The 23,316-nt window shown below is 32.8% G+C and overlaps 7 protein-coding genes across 12 annotated transcripts; 1 reads left to right on the forward strand and 6 right to left on the reverse strand.

Moving 5' to 3' along the window:
- Window positions 1-254: 254 nt before the first annotated feature.
- On the reverse strand, window positions 255-2,053 carry alpha-PheRS (phenylalanine--tRNA ligase alpha subunit). Its single transcript, XM_047053550.2, has 2 exons — window positions 1,512-2,053; window positions 255-1,439 (listed from the first exon to the last, which is right to left on the reverse strand). Exons 1-2 carry the CDS (start codon window positions 1,980-1,982, stop codon window positions 324-326), a joined length of 1,587 nt encoding a protein of 528 aa, XP_046909506.2. The 5' UTR covers window positions 1,983-2,053; the 3' UTR covers window positions 255-323.
- A 53-nt stretch (window positions 2,054-2,106) lies between these two features.
- LOC124500579 (RCC1 and BTB domain-containing protein 1) lies at window positions 2,107-5,837 on the forward strand. 2 transcript variants are annotated; one of them, XM_075730829.1, is made up of 3 exons: window positions 2,107-2,242; window positions 2,296-2,787; window positions 2,859-5,837. In XM_075730829.1, the coding sequence occupies exons 2-3, from the start codon at window positions 2,780-2,782 to the stop codon at window positions 4,411-4,413; spliced, it is 1,563 nt and encodes a 520-aa protein (XP_075586944.1). In that variant the 5' UTR covers window positions 2,107-2,242; window positions 2,296-2,779; the 3' UTR covers window positions 4,414-5,837. The 2 variants fall into 2 exon arrangements, with proteins under 2 accessions (XP_075586944.1, XP_075586945.1); XM_075730830.1 differs by having other exon boundaries at window positions 2,123-2,294; window positions 2,348-2,787.
- LOC124500580 (uncharacterized) lies at window positions 4,417-5,855 on the reverse strand. The gene is given in 2 exon segments (XM_047064670.2): window positions 4,417-5,253; window positions 5,255-5,855. Coding segments are annotated over 2 exon segments (1,314 nt in total). The 5' UTR covers window positions 5,809-5,855; the 3' UTR covers window positions 4,417-4,493.
- Window positions 5,856-6,080: 225 nt separating this feature from the next.
- Window positions 6,081-10,850, reverse strand: LOC124500578 (cytosolic purine 5'-nucleotidase). Of its 4 annotated transcripts, none has more exons than XM_047064667.2 (6): window positions 10,350-10,850; window positions 8,161-8,720; window positions 7,921-8,067; window positions 7,754-7,862; window positions 6,886-7,689; window positions 6,081-6,791 (listed from the first exon to the last, which is right to left on the reverse strand). In XM_047064667.2, the coding sequence occupies exons 2-6, from the start codon at window positions 8,511-8,513 to the stop codon at window positions 6,321-6,323; spliced, it is 1,884 nt and encodes a 627-aa protein (XP_046920623.2). In that variant the 5' UTR covers window positions 8,514-8,720; window positions 10,350-10,850; the 3' UTR covers window positions 6,081-6,320. The 4 variants fall into 4 exon arrangements, with proteins under 4 accessions (XP_046920623.2, XP_046920620.2, XP_046920622.2 ...); XM_047064664.2 differs by lacking the exon at window positions 10,350-10,850 and adding an exon at window positions 9,358-9,946; XM_047064666.2 differs by lacking the exon at window positions 10,350-10,850 and adding an exon at window positions 8,961-9,276.
- Window positions 10,851-11,694: 844 nt separating this feature from the next.
- Window positions 11,695-16,562, reverse strand: IntS6 (integrator complex subunit 6). 2 transcript variants are annotated; one of them, XM_047053440.2, is made up of 5 exons: window positions 15,895-16,562; window positions 15,200-15,277; window positions 14,714-15,137; window positions 12,424-14,640; window positions 11,695-12,357 (listed from the first exon to the last, which is right to left on the reverse strand). In XM_047053440.2, exons 1-5 carry the CDS (start codon window positions 16,009-16,011, stop codon window positions 12,104-12,106), a joined length of 3,090 nt encoding a protein of 1,029 aa, XP_046909396.2. In that variant the 5' UTR covers window positions 16,012-16,562; the 3' UTR covers window positions 11,695-12,103. The 2 variants fall into 2 exon arrangements, with proteins under 2 accessions (XP_046909396.2, XP_046909397.2); XM_047053441.2 differs by lacking the exon at window positions 15,895-16,562 and adding an exon at window positions 15,519-15,839.
- Window positions 16,563-19,041: 2,479 nt separating this feature from the next.
- On the reverse strand, window positions 19,042-21,649 carry Ddx56 (putative ATP-dependent RNA helicase DDX56). The gene is made up of 2 exons (XM_047052893.2): window positions 20,840-21,649; window positions 19,042-20,780 (listed from the first exon to the last, which is right to left on the reverse strand). The coding sequence occupies exons 1-2, from the start codon at window positions 21,024-21,026 to the stop codon at window positions 19,123-19,125; spliced, it is 1,845 nt and encodes a 614-aa protein (XP_046908849.2). The 5' UTR covers window positions 21,027-21,649; the 3' UTR covers window positions 19,042-19,122.
- On the reverse strand, window positions 21,139-23,314 carry LOC124490403 (uncharacterized). The gene is made up of 2 exons (XM_047052891.2): window positions 21,727-23,314; window positions 21,139-21,665 (listed from the first exon to the last, which is right to left on the reverse strand). The coding sequence occupies exons 1-2, from the start codon at window positions 23,214-23,216 to the stop codon at window positions 21,164-21,166; spliced, it is 1,992 nt and encodes a 663-aa protein (XP_046908847.2). The 5' UTR covers window positions 23,217-23,314; the 3' UTR covers window positions 21,139-21,163.
- Window positions 23,315-23,316: the final 2 nt, after the last annotated feature.

Genomic DNA, 23,316 nt, shown 5'->3' on the forward strand with positions numbered 1-23,316 from the left:
CACACAAATTTTATCATAAAATTTATGAATCAAAATAAAACACTCACATTTCACAAAATTGCAATCAATCCATTCAATTGTGTGTGTGTGTGTGTGTGTGATACAAATTATTTTTTCTCGAAAAAATTTTAAAAATTTTTCTCTACCTCCCGAGTGGTCTGTATCCAAATCGACATGTTTTACCATTCCCAAACAATCTAATACATTGCAATTCTTTTGGTTTGATTAAAATTTTTCAAACCAATCAATCCATCGACAAGAGAAAGATAAATTTTAATCAATTAGTTTTCTTTAAATCACAATGTTAAAACCCCCATTAAAGATCATGATGATAAGGTTGCTCCTACTGCTGCTACTGGTTTTTGTTGCTGTTGTCTTGGCTCCAAGATGCAGACAGGATTTCCATAAACCATTTGTAAATCAATTTTATGTCCAACTAAATCACGAATATTTGAGATACCATATTTTATCATTGTTGGTCGTTCCAATGATAATCCCCAGCCCAATACATTAATATCTTCTGGTAATCCCATTGGTTTAAGCATTTCAGGTCGAAATAAGCCAGAATTACCTATTTCAACCCATTTTCCTAGACCTGAATGCCAGCTATACATTTCCATTGAGGGTTCCGTATATGGGTTATATGTTGGTTTGAATCGAATATCGTGTATGCCTAATTTTTCGAAAAAAGCTTTCGTCATACCCATTAGATGACCAAGTGTAAGATTACGATCGGCAACAACACCTTCGATCTGATTGAACTCAGCTAAATGTGTGGCATCCAATGTTTCATTACGAAATACACGATCAATACTGAATAGTTTGATCGGTCGAAATTTTTTCGAACCAGAATTTTGATATTGTTGAGCAGCTTTATAAAGCATTCTTGCAGATACGGCAGTCGTATGTGTTCGAAGAACATTTTTCCGCGTTTCCGATTCTTTCCATTCATATTGATAACCGATTGATCCACAATCACCACCGGTTTCATGTACGGCACGAACTCGTTCCATATAGTCATATGGTACATCTTTACATTCGGCTGGATCCGAAAGATAGAATGTATCCTGCAGATCACGCGCTGGATGTTTTTGCGGTACAAACAATGTATCGAAACACCAGAATGAACTTTCCACATAATTATTCGTAGCCATTTCTTCGAAACCCATCTCAAGAAATATCTGGCGAAATTGTTCACGAACTTTAAGTAATGGATGTAGATGGCCACGATCCGGTGCAATGCCCAGTGCATTGAAATTATATTCCTTGAATGTTTTCGTTCGCCATGTACCTTTCGCAATCATTTCTGCATTCAAATCTGTTTCTGGTTTTTCAATGGTCGTTTGAAAATTTGAACCACGATGTACATCATAACTTTTTTCCACAATTTCCTGGATTAATTTACGTTTTTTCAGATCATTTCGTTGCGCGTCATTTAGCTATTGAATTCGGATGAATATAGCGAAAATTAAATTTTAATTTCTAAAATTCTCTTCATTTCTACAACATACCTTGGTAGCGGCACCACTTTGCACAAGTTTGAGTAAAACACGAATTTCATCCTTAACATTTGAAGCATTTCGTTTAACCATTGGTTTGCCCGATGACTTATCCAACGTAATCCATTTGTTTGACATGGCTTTAGCAAAACCTAATCTCGCAACGTTCGAATCCGGTATTGATTTCATTAGATCAGATTGTAATATTGAACCGTCCATTGGTATTGTTGACCATACACGAAATTCGTGACTACCATTCTCAACAATTTGACCACCTTCATTGGATAATTCAAAACGTTTTGATTCCACCTGATTAGCCTTGATTAATTCGCCCAATGATTGTAAGGATTTAACGGCACCAACAACTTTTTGATGATCCAATTGATTTTCCTGTGCAAAATCCAATGAATTTATCTTCACCACTGGTGATTGTAGTAGATTTAATTTTTCAAGTAAAAGTTGACTTAATTCTTGATCGGACATTTTTTTTTGTTTATTTGATTATTCACAATTAAAAAAATATTTTTGACCACGTTGCCAGGTGTAAACAAATGAAATCAAAAAAAAAAAAAACAGAAATGCCGTTCAAAAATGTCGTCTTTACAGGCTGCATGTTCATTCGATATACTGTGAAAGTGTAAAAATCAAAGTGAATTTTATGTTAAACAACATCATCATTATATTCATTTCATGAATTGATGATAATCGGTTTCCATTGTTGTTCATAATAATCATCATGAACCGTTCCAGCGATAATGATGATGGTGATAATGATAACGATAAATTGAAACATTAGTTCCAGCGATAATGATGATGGTGATAATGATAACGATAAATTGAAACATTAGAATATCAAAAACAACATTAAATTAAAAATGAAAATTCTCTAACAACAACAAACAGGATTATACACCAAGAAAAATCTTGACAATTTTAAAGAAAAATGGATATCAATCAATAAAACAAATGATAAATCTATAATGCTATACAACGATTGAAAAGACAAAAATTTCCTGACAAGCAAACAGCGGCCAAGCAGTCGAAATTATTGGTCAACAATGAAAACGTGGTGCTTTGAGCCACTATATAAAAGTAATCTATAGATATGATATGATATTACAAGGACTGTGCGTAAAGTTATGGTGCTCAACATGTGGTTGCCATTTGGCATGGCAATGGCCAGTTTTTTGTGATGGTCATTTGTAGCAGTGGTGACATACTGTTGAATTGTTGGGAGAAAAATTTAATTAATGTCACTGTTGAATTAATATTATGCCAAAATGCAAGTGTAAGTTGGTTTGAATATTTTGTTTTTGCCAATTTATAATCAAATTCTTTTTTGCTTTTTTTGCTTTTCAGTTCAAAGAAATCGCCATTTGTTGTCAGTCTTAATCTTTTTAACGATAAATTACGATGGATTGATCAACATTTTCTACGATCAGTAACACATTTCATTGAATTGACTCAATTTGTTCACCAAAAACCTAAAAGTGATGGATTCATTTTTACGACCATGCACAAAAAAACCTATGCATATGGATTAACTGTATGTCGTTGGTTATCATTGAAATATAAATTCGATGAACCACAAGAAATCCAAATGTTGGCTAGAAAATCTTTTAAAAAAGTGGTATATGGTTCAAATATGGTTGTCCTATTGACCGAAAATTATGGCCAAATTTACTTGGCTGGTGATAGTTCATATTGGCCAAAACCAGCCTCGGCATCATCATCGAATACGACATTGCGATTATTATCGGAAACCAAACGTTTCACAGATATTGCTTGTGGTCATTCACATGTACTTTGTCTGGAAGATAATGGACATTTATATGCCATTGGTTGGAATTATTATGGCCAATGTACATCGGAGAAAGATTATGATTATGAAAATCTTATTGATACTGGCTTGACAAATGTTAAAGCCATCGCATGTGGTTGGTTTCATTCATTGGCTATCGTCGATGGTGGTAAATTATATGGATGGGGACAAAATAAATATGGACAACTAGATGCTCTAATCGGAAGGAAATTTTTCAGGCCAGTACTGATGAAAAAGGGTCTGAGTCTGCATGAAAACATATTTACAGCCATTACGGCTGGTGATGGTCATACATTTGCTATTAGATCCGATCGATCAATATTTGGTTGGGGAACAAAATACTATGATTTCATGCAAAAGACGTATGGTAGAGGAGGAATATGTGATAAAAATAAATTTCTCAAAATTCAATCGATAATGGATTATGGTACCAGACAATTGCTTTCAATTCCATCTTCAAATATAACCCTTCATTTGAATGAGAAATATTCACAATTTCATATTTACGGATCATTTGATTCGAATAAACCATGGACACGAAAAGCTGGTCCATGTGCAACTATGGATGCAGTTATCCGAGAATTCTCTCAAACACCATTTACATTTGGTTGGTCTGTGAATCCAATAAGATTTACCATTCATCATTATCATCATATATTGACTGAATCAATTGTCAATACATTCGATCGTCAGGATTTGGAATTGAATGATTTACGATTTGAATTTCCTGAAGAAAAATCAGGCAAATACATCCATGTCCAACGTTCGTATTTGCGATTGGTATCTCCATATTTTGAACGCATGTTATCCACTGTATGGAATGGAAAGAATGCAGTGAAGATTACCACCATATCGTATGATATATTCTTTCAATATATTCGTCTTTTATATTTCGGCCAAATTCATATTGACAATACAAATGTGGAATCATTTTTGGATTTAGCACAATGTTTTCTGGATGATAAATTGATGCGTCTATGTAAACATCATGTATACATGAATCGTTGTCAATTGAAATTGAATAGTGATGAACAATTGGAAGAATTTTTCCAACATTTTAACATTGATCAAATTATCGATGCTGATAATTGATAATTGATAATTGAACATTGATCCAATTATGAATTTGGACCATTTTATTTATTAACCAATAAACTTTTTGAAACATTTCTCTATTTTTTATCTAAAGTAATTTTACGAATCGGATAACCTGGTCGAAATGAACCAATATAAAGTAAACGTTCATTCAGGTTTTTACTCTGCATTTCGCGTACTTCAGTTGCCCAAGCCAGATTATTCTCGATTCCTTCCGTTTGATAAACGGTTCGAATAATTTGACCATTCGAATCGAATTCAATCAACATTCCACCAGTGGCAAATTCATCTTTTCCTTTGGTTAAAATTTCCATTGTTCGAAATTGTCGAGATAAACATTGTAATTTTGAAATCGTCGTCAGTCGATGTAACAATTCGAATAACGTGCCAATCATATCGAATAAACGAACCAATAATTTTCGCAACATTGGAAATGACATCAGATGATCGATTAGAAGTGGATCATTTCTTGTTCTTGGCCTTAATAATGCCATCCAAAATGTTTTACCATCCAAACTGAGACGGATATTATCCGGTTCGGCCGGTAATGCAGTCATCAATACACGTGCTTCTCGATCATCGAATGTATATTTCCAAACGGTACGATTACCAGTTTCGGTGAGTAAAAATCCACGATTATCTGGTAACATTTCTAAACCATTTGGAAAGAAAAGATTTGACATAAGAATATCTAGTTTACCGGTTTCAGTATCATAACGAAGGACACGACCATTTGAATCTGAACTCAGAATTGCTGCTGTTACATATTGAAAGGAAAATTTGGAACTAACATCCGACACGTAAATTATGTGGCCACCTGATGGTTTCTCCTGATGGATCATCAAAAAACACGCTGGTAGGGCCAAGTTTCGAAGTTTTTTCAATATCAAAGACTAATTCAATTTTTGGCTTGTCAGTGAATACATTTTCCACTTTGAACACACCAAACATTGGTTCACAAACGAATAATCGTCCTTTAGAATCGAATCGTAAACCAGATGGTCGTGGACGGCGTTTATATTGAAATCGTGCCATTAATTCATCATTAACTAATTGGAACAATTTTTTAAAATTTCCATCATCATCAACATCGATACTGTAGAGGTAACCATCATCAGAACCGGTGACTAATCGATTAGCTTTCGGATCATAAGCAATTGAATCGGGTCCAACGATCGATGCAGCATTTTCAAAAGATTTCCATTCCACTTTTTTCGATTCAAATTGTCGTAATGAATCGGGTAAGAATACGGTTAATGGTCGTGGTTCAATATCCAATAGATAATTGGCAGATGGTGCAAATATAATGGCAATGGCAATCACACCAAATACCAATGAATATTTGAAACAAAAATTTAAAATTTTTCTCAAACAGTCACAACAGGCCATCATTTCATGCTCAACAAATGCTCAACAAACAAGTGAGCAGTCATCATCAGTTGATTAATAACTTGACAATTAATCAAAATTTTTGTGGAAAAAAAAATAAAATTCAAGGTCGCCGTCGCCAACATCATTATCAATTATCCTAATCGATGTCGATAACGATAATCACCAAATAGTTAACCATAACATAAATATTCATTTGAATGTAGAAATAGAATCGAACGTTTTTTTGTTTCTATTTCGAATCAACAAAAAAAAATCAAAGAATAATTCCATCATAAAAGCAAAAAAATATTGATAAATTTATTGATTAATTTCAACTTTTTTGAAAAAAAAGAATTTGACAAAATAAGCAAAAACAACAACAACGAAAAAAAATGATTGAGTAAACAACAACCAGCATTAGTAACACAGGAAATGAGCAACTATATAAAAATTATTTGTTTTCAGTCAGCATGTCAAGAATATTACGATAGTATCAACGGGAATATTGTCTGTAGTTTGTTTGTTGTTTCATTTCATTTATCTTTGAAATCATCATTTTGATCCGAATTGGATGAATGATCCGTATCTTCATCGTCGGTATCATGATGATGTGTAACAGCTTTTGGTGTTTCAGCAAATAAATGTGGTACAGAATTCTGATGTGATATTTTCAGTTGTACTTTTTCCACAATCTGTCCAATTGATCGTTGTCTATCATAACGATCAAACATTGATGGCGAGCCTGAACGATTCTCATTATTATTATTATTGTTATTGCCATTCATTTCACCTGGGGATTCATTGCTCTCCAATTTTTGTTCTAATAATTGTTTATTGCGATCGATAATATTTGTCGTTGTCGTTATTGGTGGTGCATATGATTCGTTATTATTATTAAAATTGATGAATGTAGTTGTTCCATCAAAACTGGCATCCATTGAATTACTATCCCAAAGGTTGAGGCTATCATCATTTTCATGTTCAACAGTTGATTCATGTGCCATCTTGTTTATTATGTATTATTAGTTACCCAAGTTTTCAATAAACAAAAATGGTTGACAAATTATTTGTTTGGTCTGAATAATTAATCAAACTTACCAACATTGGTGGTGCCCGAAACATGTAGCTAAATGGATAGTACATTAGATTGAGAAATGTACTTGAATATAGATCGGCAAAACGACACAGTTGATTGGCGAAATGTGTTTGACGAGAGCCACAACGAAATATACTGCCCAATATGCCATAGCTCATATCCAATTCATGGATTGTTTCACGAATTTGATTTCGGACATACTTTGTATCGGGTTTATCTCGTGAACTGGAATCCATGTTCACGTACATATCGCCCAATTTTACGTCCAATTCATTTAAACGTTCGAATAACAGACGCTTGTTCATCCAAATGTCCAATTCTTTCTGTAATTCTGGTACGACCAAAAATGTGCGCCAACCACGTCGTTTCTTTGATTTAAGAATGTCACCATATATATGATCGCCAATGTAAAGAACATCTTTACCTTTGGCACCGATTAATTCGGTAAATACATCACAACAGCCACCCGAATAAACATGTCCCGGTTCGAATGGGCCAGTTGGTGTACCGATTTGTAATGCACCCGTATTTACATCTACCTGTCGTAATATAGTACCTTCATCGAAAAATAATGGCTTTCGTGCATCAACCACAATGAAATCGAAATATGATTTCCATGGCCGATTCTTTGCCGATGGGACTTGAAACAGATAATTCATTACTTTTTCCGTGTAATTATAACCAGAATTTGTGAGTAAAAATATTTTCTTGCCATTTTCATGCATCCGATCCAACAATAATGGAAGACGATGATCCTGATGTATGTATCGTTCAATATTATTAACGGTTTTCTCTTTCAACGAGCCCTAGATATTACGGAATATATATGAATTAAGAATAAAAAAAGTGTAAAAAAAACAAAATATCTACCTTAACATGAGCCCAATCGAATGCTGATCGAACATCCTGGAAAATACTTTTATATGACATGAATAAATTACCGGCTTTAGCTTTAACACCATGATGATTTTCTTTGACTCTGTAAGAAAGTAATCAAGGAAATTGATTTGGAAAAACTTCGCTGTCGCTTCACTCACCTAATATAATCAGGTGAATTGGAGAAAAAATCAATGACACAGGCTAATAAGTAAGTTTCTGGTTGTGTGAATAATGTATTCAATACATAAATTCTTGATTCATCCAGTTGAACAAATTTATTCGGGTAGATGGCATATATTTCTGATCTAGAATAACAATAATAAATCGATAATCGATGAACACATGCATAGATTGATGAAAAAATGATTTGCCATACAAAATGAATCCATGAATCTTACGTTTTGAGAAATTGAAAACCAAAAACGGCAACCAAAATATTACCATATGGATCAACTTTGAGTAGATTACCAGTTTCAGTATCGAACCAAAGACCACGTACAGGAAACGTTGGATCAAAAATAAATGCATCAATATCGGCTGGATAACCCATTTTGATCAATCGTTCTTTAACCAGATCAAATGAAAGTGCTTCGAAATCTGGACTTTTATAAATGGCTAACGTATAATCCATATCGAAACCAAAAAATTTAATTTTTTCCAAATGCATTGAACGATTAACGAATATACGATGCATATTGAAACGTCTTTGATGTTTTCGTGATGCATTAGCAACAAGACCACCGGTCATCATTGTTGTTGTTGTTGCCGTGGTTGCATGGCCCCCACCACCACCATTTATCAATTTATTGTTAAGCCGTCGATATCATTAAATCATTGGTATCACTAGTATTATTGTTGGCTGTTGTAGAATTATTTTGTGCATATAAACATTTCGGATCCATTATATTGGATTTTGGATCATCCGCTGATGATTTGATTGAATGTTTAGTGATGAACACTGTTGAAAAAATGAAAAACAAAAATGAATCAATTCAAATAATAATAATAATAATTCAATTCATTCATTGGAAATTGAAATTGATTTTTTTTTATATTCGATTGAATGCATGTGATATGGTCATGATCAGAGAAGACACCTGAAATATATTGTCAAATTAATTACATTGATGATAAGTTTCTCTTTCTCTCACTCTCTCGTAAAAGACGAAAATTGTCAAGGATAATCATGGAAAAATACCACAGATATCATCATCATCATCATTGATCAGCAAAGTGGGAAAAATCATGAAAACTCGTTTTCTCTTGTTGTTCGCCCCTCCGTTAGCTGTAAAAAAAATAATCAATTCAATTTTTGCAATCAAAAGAATTTCATTGAAAAACTCATCATATTGAACCAAAAAAAAAAAAAAAAAGAATCTGTTAACGACTGAGAAAGAGCGAAAAAAATATTTTTAGAATGCTAATGACGATCATAGGTGATGTGGATTGCAAAATCGTCACACACGCAGACATGGTTATGAAATAATTTTTCATAATTTGTCAAAATAAATAAAAAACATACATTCTATTTTAATTCATAATAACGACGTAGAGTTTACCAAGTGAATCAAATTTGTAAACTTTTTCATTATTACCTTTATTACGATTATTATGATGAAAAGGATTCAATATTTGTCGATCAAATGAATGAATGAAATTTTTGAAATGGAAATGAACACGATCAATTAGTTCAGTGCAGGGAAGAAAAAACAACAACAACGACAACGACAAACATCTATTAATATAATTGTTGACCGTTTCGAAAATAAATAAATAAACAAATTTGCAACACACACACACACACAAGGCCAATTATTGGATTATGTATTTTTTCTCTGTTGTTGAACGTAGCGAACCAAAGAAAAAAAACGTATTGGAACGCGTTTTTATTTGGCAAGAAACAAAAAAAGGAATGAGAAAAACAAAACTCGCTCTCTTTTGCACTCTCAGCTGATGATGGAAGAAACAGATTTGCTTGAATTTATTTTATTTTCTTCGTTTTACTGATACTTTGCGTGTGTGTGTGATGTATAGCGGAATTGTGATCAATATTCAAAGTTGAAGAATTGAATTGAATGAAAAGGAGAGAAAGAGAGAGAGGAATGAAAGAAAATGTTCACACACACACACAAACAAACAAACAAGATGATTTGAACAGACCAACATAACAGATTCAAAAATCGTGAAGAGAGAGAGAGAAACTTATGGAATGGACCATTCTCACAATACATAGAGAGAGAGAGAGAGAAAATATATATACAAAATGTTTTGTAAATGTACTTTTCATCTGAATCTTGGGTGTGTGTGCATGTGTATTTGTGTAATAGGAAATCGAGAGAGGGAAACAATATTTTCGTCGTTGTCGTTGTTGTCAAAAACAGAAGCAGAAGCATTTGGGTGCTATAGAACAATCGCAGTTTCTGGTGTGAATGTGTACACAGATTCCGCGCGAATCAAATTGAATTATTTTCAATGAAAATATTCTATTAGCTCGAGACTAGAGATATATAGAGGTGTGTGTGTGTCGTGGTTCATAAAGATTTTGGATTTAGATTTTTTGCTTAATTTTTGACAATCCAATACTCACATGGTAATAATGTTGTTGTTGTCATCATCAACGTTGTCGTGGTCGATATACGATGATGATTTCTTAATTCAATAAGGATTGATGATTTTTTCATTTTCATCATCATCTTGATAATCACCAGTTTTATTAGAATCATTCTATTGTTGATAAACATTTAAAACACAAAAAACAAAGAAACCAAAACCATAGTATCCGGAATGTGTGTGTGTGTGTTGGTGGATATTCAAACATTCGAACGGATTAGAAAATTTGATTAAATGTCGCATCAGCTGATCGTTGATGCTACATGGATCAGTTTTTTTCTTCTTTTGTTTCACCACTTGTTGTTCAAGGATAGCAATCATTCTCTACTCCTACTACCATTATTTATTACCAGTCATCATGCACATGCATTCATTCATCATTTGCATTGCTCATTTCTTATCGCGATATGTCAATGTAGACATTTTTATGTAATGGTTTTGTGTGTGGCAAACTTGTTTTCTTTTTTATTCATCAACTAACAACATTTTTTTCTCAATTGACACCCGAAAATGGGTGAAAATTTTACAATTTACATTTATTTATTTCGAAAATTGACTATTATGTGATGATGATGTTGGTGATGATCGTTGTTGTTGTTTATTAGCCAACTTCAATGATGATGATGGTATCGTTGTCGAACGATTAAATGAATCAATCCAAAATAAACATATGATTGTCATTATAACAAAACAAACGGATAATATTAATCCAACGGTAACGATTGCTACATTGATTTCTCTATTCGGTAATTCTGTCGTCGTCGTCGTATGATTATGATGAGGATATGAAGTCGCTGTTGTTGTTTTTGTCGTCGATGATGATATGAACATTAATGGTGTAATAATAGCTGAATTATTATCGTCCGCTATATTCATCTCCTTTGAATAAATAAGCCTTTTTTAGTTTTTGTTTCTTTCTTCATTTGGATATTTAAATCATTTTTTTTAAATTGAAAATTTTTATTATTACAAATTCAATTTCTATACAAATTGAATAATATGAAAAAGATTTTTGAGATCACAGTGAAATTATTTAATGAATCAAATTAAATTAGTTTAGTTTAGTTTAGTTTTTCTATTAGTTTAATTGGAAAAAATTCAATTGTTCTTATGACATTTATATATGAGAATGGTGAACATTTCAACAAATCAATCAATTGATTCACCCGTGATTTTGATTATGAAATTTACGAATGCAATAACACTTTGATGAGATCATCAAGGTCATCAGCGCCATTATTATTACCATTCTGAATTTGTTTGAGTGGTTTTTCTTTTCTGTGAATTGCATCGAAGATCACCAGAGTGAAATCAATAAGGTATTCTTACGATATTCTTTCTTTTTTTATTATTCAAAATTATGAACAACTATTAAAATGTGTATAAAAATGTTTTTTTTTTTTGATTTGATATTATTATAAACATGGTGGTGATCATTGCGTGATGGATATGAAACAAAATAAAATGTTGATGATCATAAGATGAAATGTAACAAGCCACATATATCTCAACAATATGTCAAAAGTGGATAAAATTGTTGTCGAATATTTCGGTTTCATATTCCACATTGTTTATCCATTTTTTGGGGGGTCAATCAATCAATCATGAAGGGAAAAAAGGAAATAAATAAATTCTAGTTTAAAATGAAGATCGAATAAATGAATGAAGATCAGAATCATCACAGTAATAAACACGGTTGCACAAAACGGACACACCAAACACAGACACAAATCATTTAGCAGTAGTACTTGTAGTGACCGCTACGGCCGTTGTCGTATTGTTTGCTGTAGTTGTGGTCATCATTCGTGGATTATTATTAGCAATGATATCCAATGCATATTGTACACGAATGCCAAAATGATTGCTCAATATTTGTGTGATTGATGTCATCTTGAATCGTTGTGCATATGATACAGCTTCAAACAATAAACGATCAGCAAACACACCTTTCTGTGTCGATACAATCTGTATCAATGATTTGGAATCTAATTGGAAAAACAAAAATGGAATGGATTAATAATGAGAAAATAGAATGCTCAGGTTTCACTTACCTTTCATTCGTACAAAATGTAAAACAGATTTTAGCTTCTCATTTTCCTCTTTACTAAACATATATCCTCGATGTGGATTAAAATTATTTCCTGTGGCAAAATATCCCAATTGTTTACCACCACCACCACTACTACCATTAACTAAATGTTGATTTAATTTTGGAAATGGATTTGAACCGGTTGAGAATGGCTGCTGTTGTCCATTTCCATTCGATATTACTTGAATCTGTTTAGTCTGTTGTTGTTGATTGTGATTTTGGAAAATTGACAGTTGTTGTTGTTGTTGTTGTTGCAGTGAACCACCGAATCCTGTTGGCCTACTAGTAATAGGTTTAAATAATTGAGGTTGTTGTTGTCCATGACCAGGATAATTACTAATTGATGATTGTTGTGAAGAAAGTTGATAACCGAAAGCTCCTCTAATTGTTGGATCACCGGTATTATTTTTAAAGTTGCCATTATTGTTTGTTTTTATATTAGATTTTACAATCTGTGATGGTTGCAATAATTTTTGATTCACTAGATTACTAGCTAATTGTTGCTGAGATGATGATGTTGAGCCATTCACTGTTTGATACATTTGATTATTAGAATTTGGATGATAATTACCAACACCATAAAATGAATTTGGTGATGATGATTGTTGTTGTTGCGGTGACATCATATATTGAGGAGGAGGTGTCGGTGGTGGTTGATTAAACATCAATGGTGATGGCGAACGAGATCGTGAATAGGAATAATCTTTTGGTAATGGACCTGGTTTTCGTCTTTGTTTTGGTGGTCCACCTTGTACACCGGCTGCCAATGCCGATGATGAAAGTGATCGTTTCATTCCTTTAGATTGTCCATCACCACCACTATTAGAACCACCATTACCACCACCATTATTTGATAATTCAATATCAGCTTCATCAATAATCATCGGATTTTTCTTATCCAATTTAAATGGATTACCAAACATGTGCTGCCGACTAGGAGCCGCTTCTAATTCTCGCAATGGTGGCTGTTTCTTTTTCAAATATTCCTGATAATTACCCATCTGACTAACTGGCAGATTGAATGTTTGATCTTCATCCATAGTAAATTTTGCAAGTGACATATGTTTCTGGAAAAATATTTGCCGTATTTTAACCGCTTGTCGTAACAATTCACTACGTGGAATATCTGCTGGATTACGATAGAATGATGTTTTATATTCAGAATGAGGACGATCTTTATATCGCACAATAAACCCATTAAAATCTTGAAAATCATATGGACGTTGTGCAAATGTCCGTTTCAATGATGGATTTGAACAGAAAAGATCACCAATTGTTTTTCGGTTGTGATACATCAAACTAAAATGATTGGTAGATATACGTGGCCATTCAATATTGATCGGTTTATGTTGTCCCATCGACGATGTTAGCTTATCGAATTCAATTTTTGCATTATGTTTCTGTTTTTTGATAATATTATTCAGATTAACTGTTGCATATAATTCCATGTTATCCGGTATTAAATTTGGTGCACCCATTCGTTGCAATGCACGTCTCAACGATGTAGCATAATAGACTGGCATACCTTTCAGGTAATTATCAAACTGTTGCCGCCATTCACGAGTTGGTTTTCCTTGTAATTGTTTGAATAATTCTTCCAACAATGGTAATAACATGGGATAATTATAAGGCAATACAAATAGATTAACACAAGCAAGATTCGTACTGGCTTTTAAATATCCGAATGGTTGTCCAAATTCTGAATTTCGTTGGCTATTGGCCATAAATACTTGCCAAGCAACATTTGGTTGTTTACGCGCTAATATGAAATTCGTTAATGGGCTTGGATCAAGTTCATATTTATCGAAAGGCAAATTTTCAATCACAGTTGGCTCAGAATTTGTACAAGTGTAACGTATAATTGGCTGTGCTGTTCGTGGTTGTAAACTTGGAATGTTTGGATCAGGCCAATATGATTCAGGTATTGGCCAATGTCCCATTGAATAACCTTTTGTTGTTGGTCGTACAAGTATCATATTGCGTGTACATTGCCATGAACGATCAAAATTATTAGCTCTTGATTCATCATTACCACCGCAGCCATTTATCGGTGGTGGTATCATTGGCGGATCGGGACCAAATTTTTCAAATTTTACCATCACACCATGATGTAACCGTGCAAGAATATAATCTATCGACCAATAGATTTCATTTTTCGATGTCACACTAAATGAACGGCCTATTTTTTAACAACAACAAACATTTGAAAATGTCAAACCAACAACAACAACAAAATGTTAAAAACAAATTACCTCCAGTTTCTTCACTAAGTTGATTAATTGATGATGGATCACAGCCAACCGATGTAACTGTCTGTGTTTGATCATTACGATAAATGCCATTAAAGCGAAGTACAATGGAAAATAGACGTTGATCCCAACGAAATGGTTCAATTGTAAATTCTGAACCGGGACAATTTGATGCCGGTATGATTAATTCATCTTGAACATTGTTTACAGTTGAAAATCGACCACCATCCGTTATCAATATAATGACAGCCGATTCAAGAAAATATGGACAACGACCCATACCATATGTATCGATACCGGATTGCATTCGATTTACATTTAAATAATCAAATGAATTTTTCAATGCCGTATTCATTGTTGTTAGACCGGTGGCTGATAGATTTTTCAATTCATTTACGAATACCGCATGTGTTTCTTTCCAGCCAGCCTTGAGAGAAAAAAAAAAGAAAAATTGGTCAACCAAAAAAATCCGAAATGACGACAACAAACCTTTATATTATAGGGCGTTTCATCAAATGTCAACAACATATAACGATCACCACGTGCTGCAATATCTTTTTGTCGATTCTAAATGTGAATGAAACAAGAAGGTGAATATACAATATACACACCATGAACACAAAACTCATGTTCATTTGGCTCTATTTTTATATATAAAAAATATAGAGTCTACTATGCTATCTTCATCTAATTTATTATATTTTTAGCCTTGCTACATTTTTTATTTCTCGGTTAAAACAAACAAACAAGATAATCCTATCATACCTAATACCATGATCAAAAAAAAAAAAAAATTTATTAGACTAACAAAATGCTTTGATGTACGGCAATTAATCTGCATCTTTTTCATGCTAATACCCCGCGGGTAATCTTGCCGGATAATTTTTTCAAACAAAAACTTTCAATGCGAATTATGAGCGAACGTGAAAATGAGGTAATTGTGATCACAATCAAATATGCATAATTGACATTAGCATTAGATAATGTAATTTTTTTAATCACAGAATGAAAATGTCTTTTTTCCATTGGATGAAAACAGGACTTTTGAACAAACAAAAAAAAATTCAAAATCTAAACAGCGCCATCTGCCACGGAATTACCGAACCTTAAAAATTCGAATGTCATTTTGGAGCCAAATAATAATAAGAAGAATTCATTGAATAAAAAATCAAACAATTGCATACCTTTATAAAACGATCGACAGTTTCTTTTGTTATATCTAATAATGTTTGTTTAGCACCCGAATGGGCACGTTGATTCATCGAACCGCTTGTATCGATTAAGAATACGATAATGGTCATGACGATTTTGAATGATGATTATTGTGGTAATGATGATGAAAATAATAATAAAATAATGATGATGATAATAACATTGAAATATCTTCCTAAGATACTTTATCATATGAAAAATGCAATGATATATATTCAATTCGTGGTCATAGACATTTTGATTGATCAAGACCTAGATCAGCCAAAACAAACATAACACACCCGTACAAAAACATACAAAAAACTTTTAAATGTCACACATCCTTTTTTTCTAAAAAGGACAAAATTAGAAATTTACAAAAACAAAGAAAAAAACCACGCAATTCAAATTTTTTTTTTTTTTTTTTTTTTTTTTGATAACAAAAAACAACGATGATGAAATAACGGAAAAAAACTTTTTTTTTCTGAAAACAGAACAATATTTTCAATTCGAATATTGTGGTTTGAGTTTGATGATGATATGCGCATATACCAAAACAATTGACAAAGACGACGACTATCTCGACACAATAAACACAAATAGTACTGATGTAGAGAGTGAAGGAAAGAGAGCCGATATGATCACGACGAATGCAGTATGAAATCTGTTCGTTTCGATATTTGTTTCATTTTACAATTTCACCATCATCATCATTTGCGATATGGCCAGGCCTTTTTTATTCACTTACACTGCTGTGTGTACATACTCCTCATTTTGTACTAGTGGTTCATTCATTCAGTGGTGGTGGTGTGATACTGGATGGAAAAAAGAGATTAAATTAAATATATATATATATATAATTGGTGAAGCATAAGATGATCAAAGCTGTGGTTGTAAGCATTTCTTTTAATGCATACTGCTACAACTGCCAATACAAAAATTGATGTACATGTATATGTGAATGGATACATTCATATTTATGCTGTATTGGTCACAATTAGGGCAAAACTATATTTATTAACCATCGTGACTTGAACTTTATGCTTTTGCATCATTCATAAAATTGAATAAAATGTATTTTCTTGCTACGTTACGGTTTTAAATACGTTCTTTCATATTATGCATTGTGACTACATTACATTACATTTGATAAGCTAAAAAAATGTGTTGGTCAATGACGATTACTTGCGCATGATCATCATTTTCATCATTTGTCGTCGTTCTGCTTCAAGCCAAAAACTTGTATTTATTTCTTTTATTTTATGTTTGATGTGTGTTTGTGCAAAAAAAATATCAAAAAGCGAAACAAATAGAGAAAAAGAGAGAGAGAGATACCAATTATTACAAATACAACACACACACTTGCAAAAGATAATTCTCAAATGAAATGTAGAAAAAAAAATGAACCGTATATCTTCGACATTCATGTTTGAAATTTTAATCAAAAAAAAATATCGAATGATTCCTGTATTCATATGATGACCCGATATGCAAACACCTCCGTTTTCTCCTTCCATTATTTCTCTTTCTTGCTTTATTTCCTTTTCGCGGCAACAAAATGAACAATACTAATGGGAGAGAAAAGTTGGAAAAAAATTCATCATCCATTTGATACAAAAAAATTGAGTTTTTTCAAATGATTAAAAAATGTGAAATAGTCTATTCTTTAAAGTCCGAATCAATTTTTTTATGCTCCTGGATCATCTGGAACAACAACAAAAAAAATCTTATCTTTATATTGCACATTTAACACGGAATCAAGGTGTCGTATCAAAATCATCATTCGATGAACGAATGTTGAGAAAAAAGATTCGAATCGATATTACGATATTCGATAGGCCCTTTCGATTGTCCTTGCCTTGTATGTGTGATGTGTGTGTGTGTGTAAGTAAGTGTGGTGATGAACGAATTTGACAAAAAATATATATGGAACCTCATCATCATCATCTCATTAAGCATTAAGCATCGAATATGAATATGTCATTCATTCGCGAAATGTAAAATGAAATGAAATGAATTTGTTTTCACACAAATAGAGATGTGATGGTGATGCTTTAACTTCGATAACAAAAGAAGGATTGAAGAAAAACAAAAATATGAAAAAAAACTACTTGCAAAAAGTAGGTGGAAAAGGCTGAAAAATGAAAATCCCAATACTGAAATGGAGTCGTCTCGTGTGTTACATGCACGAACATTTCTTCAATGATCAAAGAAAAAAACGACGACGACGACGACGATTTATACGATGATGGACGACAAGCAATGAACGAGCAACGAAAGAAAAAAGCTACTAACACACACACACACACACATTTATTGATAAAACCGAAGTTTTCCGGTAATTTTCTAATGTAGAATTTTAATTCTTAAATTTTCAAGTTGATAATTTCATATATTTTGCATCAAATATTGTCTCTGTAATCTCGCATAACCGAAAAAAATCCTAATACGGCGGAAATCCTGTATCACATCCATTCAATATAATACAACTGTGGCTTGATGATGATGGTGGAGTATGGTGTGTGTATATTTTCGCTATATATTCTTCTCTCAATGTCTGTTGTATCTGGTCCATCGTCAACCCAACTACCTAAAAACCAAATGCATAGCCAAAAAACTCCGTATTATTATTACTCAGCAGTAGTAGCTTTTACAAAACTTTTTTCTGATTCGCCCATTGATTTGATCAAAAAACCGTGGTGGTGGTGGTGGATGAATGCTGTTTTACTGTCTCTCCTGATCAAGTGTGTTTTAGTTCAAACAACAACAACAATAATGAAATTTATTATTGAAAAACCATCATCGTCAGTGCCAAGCAGCCATTTCAACAACAACATTACATTACATTGCAAGTTGTATTCGCGCCACCCAGAAATGGAGAAAGAAAAAACCAAACCTAAAACTCAATAATCTTTAACCACCACCACTACCATTGATGTATTGTATATTTTGGCCATCTAAATTGTCATTATCATCATCAAACCAACAACAACAAACGAAACGATCGTAATAATGGTTCGTCGTTATGGAGTCGAGTTGTTAATCTTGTGTATTTGTTGTTGTTGAGTTTGTTTTGATCGAATTCAATCATTCAGTTAGCGGTTGGCACTCCAACCGATTGGTTATGTGTTTTTCACTTCTTTTTCTTTGAATTTTTTTTTATTATATTAAAAAGAATGAACAAATGAAAAACATTGAAAGAATCGAATGTCGAAAAATCATCACTTGTTTCGTGATTTATTTCGTTTCTTGTTCTTATATCGTTGTATGGCATTCATTCGAAATGTTTTCAATGGATCATTCAAGGATTTTGTCTGCTGTTTATTTTTGTTTACCATTCGATTTGATTTCCGTTTCTTTCGTTTCGGCGGTTCATAATTCATTAATGCTTGTTGTTCGATACGGCGATTTTCACGTTTACTACGTACGGCTGTTTGCAATGTTTTCGGTACAATATAATCAGGTACATCTCGTAAATGTGACCGATTACCATGAGCGGATTTTATTACATTTAATGGGCGGTCAAATTTTAATAGTTTATGATCTTTTGGATGATTTTGGAAAAATGATTGTAATTGTTTGGATTGAAGCATTTCACGACGCAGTTCTCGTAATCTTGCTTCACGTATAGCGATAGTCGTAACGGCACGTAATGCATCTCTTGTACGATAACGGAATGCTTCCAATTCATCCATTCGAAATTGATATGGACGTAGATTTCCATTACCGTCTCGATGTTGTTGAAATCTACGGCTAACACGACGAAAATATTGTTGTTCTGTTGGACTGACTAGCGACAATACAGTTCCGTCAGAATCTGAATAGGGACCACGTGCTGTACGTCCAACACGATGTATATATGAGTCGATAGTAGTGGGGAAATCAAAATTAATAATATTTGATACAAATTTAAAGTCAATTCCACGTGCAACACTTGATTCACTGCTCGTATCAGTTGCAGTGGCAGTAGTTGTTTTCTTTGTCAATTTTTTCACCTTTTTCCTCTTCATCATTATATCACGTGTATTAGGATCCATTATACATTTTTCATCACTAGCAATAATTATATCATATTGTCCATTATTGAATTGTTCCACTACATGACATCTTGATGCAATAGGCAATTCAGAATTCAGTACACAGGTACGAATACCAAATTGTTCAAGTACCAAACGTAGACGATAGCAACGATCAACATCGTTTACAAATATGATTGTTTTACCAACAATTAAACCTAATTTAAGTAAAGCATTGATAAGGACAAATTTTTCTTCATCATCAAACACTTCAATATGATATTGTTGTAAACGATCCGATTCTGGTAGGTCTGGTTCTTCTAGCTTCAATATTACAGGATTATTTAGTATCAGTTTTTTCAATTCTTTCACATCCGTATTCAATGTAGCTGACATTAGAAAACGTTGTACGCCTGTCGATGGTATATGGTTGAAAACTTGAAGCAAATCTTCATGATAACCAAATGAAAACATTAGATCCGATTCATCAATGACAAGAAAATCCAATTGCTTTTTTATATCATTCAATGTTTTTGTTTGAAAATATTCGACAATTTTTTTCGGTGTTGCAATCAATATATCTGGCCGTTCGATACTGAGAAAATCACGTTTCTCCTCAACGCTTCCATGAGAAATGTCCATAACACTTATATCCCGTCGACAGAATTTTGTTAGCTCATCGAAGTTCTTACAAATTTGATTACAAAGTTCTTTGGATGGTGCTAAAATCAATGCTCGAATTCGTGAAACGGTATTCGTGGTGGTGGCGAATTTTTTAGCAGCTAAAATTTTTTCTACAATCGGAATTGTAAATGCTCCAGTTTTACCCGTACCTGTACGTGCCCGTGCCAATATATCATGACCTATAAATCATCACAAAGTTTTATATTTTAATTTCTCTACAAAATTTAATTTTTCCTACCTTCAAGCGCTAATGGTATAGCTTTAGCCTGTATAAGCGTCGGTTTTCGCCATCCAACATTGGCAATAGCATGTAATAATTTCTGATCCAAACCCATCGATTCAAATGATTCAATTTCTTCTTCGTCTTCCTCTTCATCACCATCATCTTGTATCAGATTCGCATTTTGATTATCGTCATCCATCATTTAAAAATAAAATTTTTGCTATTGAAATCAAATGAACACAGCACGTGTGTATTGGTTTTGATTCGATTCAACACGACAACAATTTGGGTGTAAATATGCAACTGACAATAACTTGGGTTAAAATAGTGTTGTATTTTTTAAATATTTTTTTCCATTTCTTTTCGCAAAAATAATTCCCTTTCAAATTCGGTTAAACGTTTATACATTTCTAGTTCGATTACAATAGATCGATAATTTTGACAATATAATGATTTGATTTGAAAATCTGTTTCACCATCAATGATCGATGGATTACGTAGATAATTTTTACGGTTCAATAAAATTATGGCAATTTTTTGATTTTTTCCGCATATTTCCACATCGATTATAGATCCTGTTTGTGTTACCTGATTTATTTTAATCATTTCTTCAGATATTTTTTGTCCTGAAAATGACTGTCTCGCGAGAATCGATTTGATCTGTTCTTTTTCAAATGATCTTGGTTGATATTCCATACCATTTCGTATGGCATCGACAAATTCATCAATGAATGGTTGTAATTTTCGTTTGATGTAATCACAATTTTTTTCATTTAATTTGATGATTTTCTGTATGAATAAACCATCATAAATTATGGCCATTGTTTTAAGGAATATAACCCTATTATTTATAAAAAAAATAAAGAAATTCGTTAGAGAAATGCAGAGAAAATATTTCTAACCTTTTCGATTGACTTTGTAGGATATCCAATGCTTTGTTGAAATATTCACTACCAAACCATTCGACAATGATATCTTCATCTAATTGAGCCTTTAAAATAAGACAACTTCGAAGAAAATTGAAATAATTCATTTTTGATCGTGCCGTTTCCTCGATAAATCGATCTGATTCAATAATTTTATTGGCAAGTTGAGTGAAATCTGAATGAACTTCTTCGTGATAATTTGAAGATTGTGCAATTAAATGAAATAAATTCACTAGTGATATGGATGAATTGCTGGACAATAAATCTGAGTTGGTTCCATTGTCGATTTGTTCAACGAAAAACCTAAGCATCCTATGATTGATGTATTTGAATTGACCAAGTTTCCACGATAATAAGTACAGATTTCTAAGGCCAAATTTTTCCGGGCGACTAGATGCCTGTTCAGCTATTAAATCAAACAAGTGTTTATCATAATACACAGGTGTAGAACGATCAATTTTCATCAAAACATTTAGGAAAAAATGTGATGGCAATTCTTCAAATGTTTTATCACTACTATTACGGATACGAACAATACAACCATCAATCATCAAACGAATAGTTCTAGAGATGAGTGATGATGATTCATCACCAGGAATATTCATTGCGTATATAAATGAAAGAATGTTTAGCCATTCTCGTGGACCTAAACGATCCAATTGTTTGTAAAGATAATGTAGACATTTTTCCACCAAATCTATATCACCAAAAATATCGATACCAAAATGGGCAATCATTTCTACTGATTTCATCAATGTACGAGCATGAAAGAAATCTAATTCTTTATATTGGATTCGATGCTTCAATGCATACGGTAATGCTAGATGCAATGCTTGCATTAAACTATGTCGACTTTTATAGCTTTCACGTTGTTTCAGAAATCGAACCAATCGATATAGATCATCAATAGAATAATCATTAATCCATGCACGAACCATTTGCATTAATGCCTGATTTAATACGGTATCGATTGATACACCAAGATTATTCAAAACGATCAACGTGTTCAATGCTTCGGATGCTTCTAAATGACGAACGATTTTCAATGTACGATTAGCGAGAATTTCAAATTCTTTCGAACCAAGTATATCCAATCTTATGGTATCCGGATCAGTAGAATATTTAACGATATTATCAATTGATTCGAATAATTGTGCAATATGATTAGCATCGAATTGTCGATAATTATAACGAATCAATTCACGAATCTGATCAATATTCGATGCTTTTACTATGGTTTCTTCGAGGACATTAACGTTATCCACGATATCATCATTCGAACGTACTGGTCCGCGGCCAAGATCTACTTCGACAATTAAATTTTTCAATCGATTTTCAATCTTTGTCTGTAATTTGGACGAAATTTCCAATTGATTATTAGCAAAATGACGGCATATTATTTGCGTTGGACATCTTTGTCTTATTATTGATGAGATGAATGTTGTGAAGAAATGTTGACGATACATTTTTCACAATCAAATCAAATCAAATCAAATCATTGACATTCTGAATCTTCAAAAAGAAAAATTTGATTCGAACACATGAATTTTCAAATTAGCCATTCAT

This window comes from Dermatophagoides farinae, chromosome 4 (assembly GCF_024713945.1).
Source record: "Dermatophagoides farinae isolate YC_2012a chromosome 4, ASM2471394v1, whole genome shotgun sequence".
Lineage (NCBI taxonomy): Eukaryota > Metazoa > Arthropoda > Arachnida > Sarcoptiformes > Pyroglyphidae > Dermatophagoides > Dermatophagoides farinae.

Coding starts and splice junctions, on each gene's coding strand:
- alpha-PheRS (XM_047053550.2), bottom strand. CDS start 1,982: ATGTCCGATCAAGAATTAAGTCAACTTTTACTTGAAAAATTAAATCTA. Junction 1,440..1,511: donor AAAGTGGTGCCGCTACCAAG/GTATGTTGTAGA, acceptor CGAATTCAATAG/CTAAATGACGCGCAACGAAA.
- LOC124500578 (XM_047064667.2), bottom strand. CDS start 8,513: ATGATGACCGGTGGTCTTGTTGCTAATGCATCACGAAAACATCAAAGA. Junction 8,068..8,160: donor GGTTTTCAATTTCTCAAAAC/GTAAGATTCATG, acceptor TTGTTATTCTAG/ATCAGAAATATATGCCATCT. Junction 7,690..7,753: donor TCGATTGGGCTCATGTTAAG/GTAGATATTTTG, acceptor CGTAATATCTAG/GGCTCGTTGAAAGAGAAAAC.
- IntS6 (XM_047053440.2), bottom strand. CDS start 16,011: ATGACCATTATCGTATTCTTAATCGATACAAGCGGTTCGATGAATCAA. Junction 15,138..15,199: donor AAACGCCCTATAATATAAAG/GTTTGTTGTCGT, acceptor TTTTCTCTCAAG/GCTGGCTGGAAAGAAACACA. Junction 12,358..12,423: donor ACATTTTGTACGAATGAAAG/GTAAGTGAAACC, acceptor TTTTCCAATTAG/ATTCCAAATCATTGATACAG.
- Ddx56 (XM_047052893.2), bottom strand. CDS start 21,026: ATGATGGATGACGATAATCAAAATGCGAATCTGATACAAGATGATGGT. Junction 20,781..20,839: donor TATACCATTAGCGCTTGAAG/GTAGGAAAAATT, acceptor GATGATTTATAG/GTCATGATATATTGGCACGG.
- LOC124490403 (XM_047052891.2), bottom strand. CDS start 23,216: ATGTATCGTCAACATTTCTTCACAACATTCATCTCATCAATAATAAGA. Junction 21,666..21,726: donor CTACAAAGTCAATCGAAAAG/GTTAGAAATATT, acceptor TATAAATAATAG/GGTTATATTCCTTAAAACAA.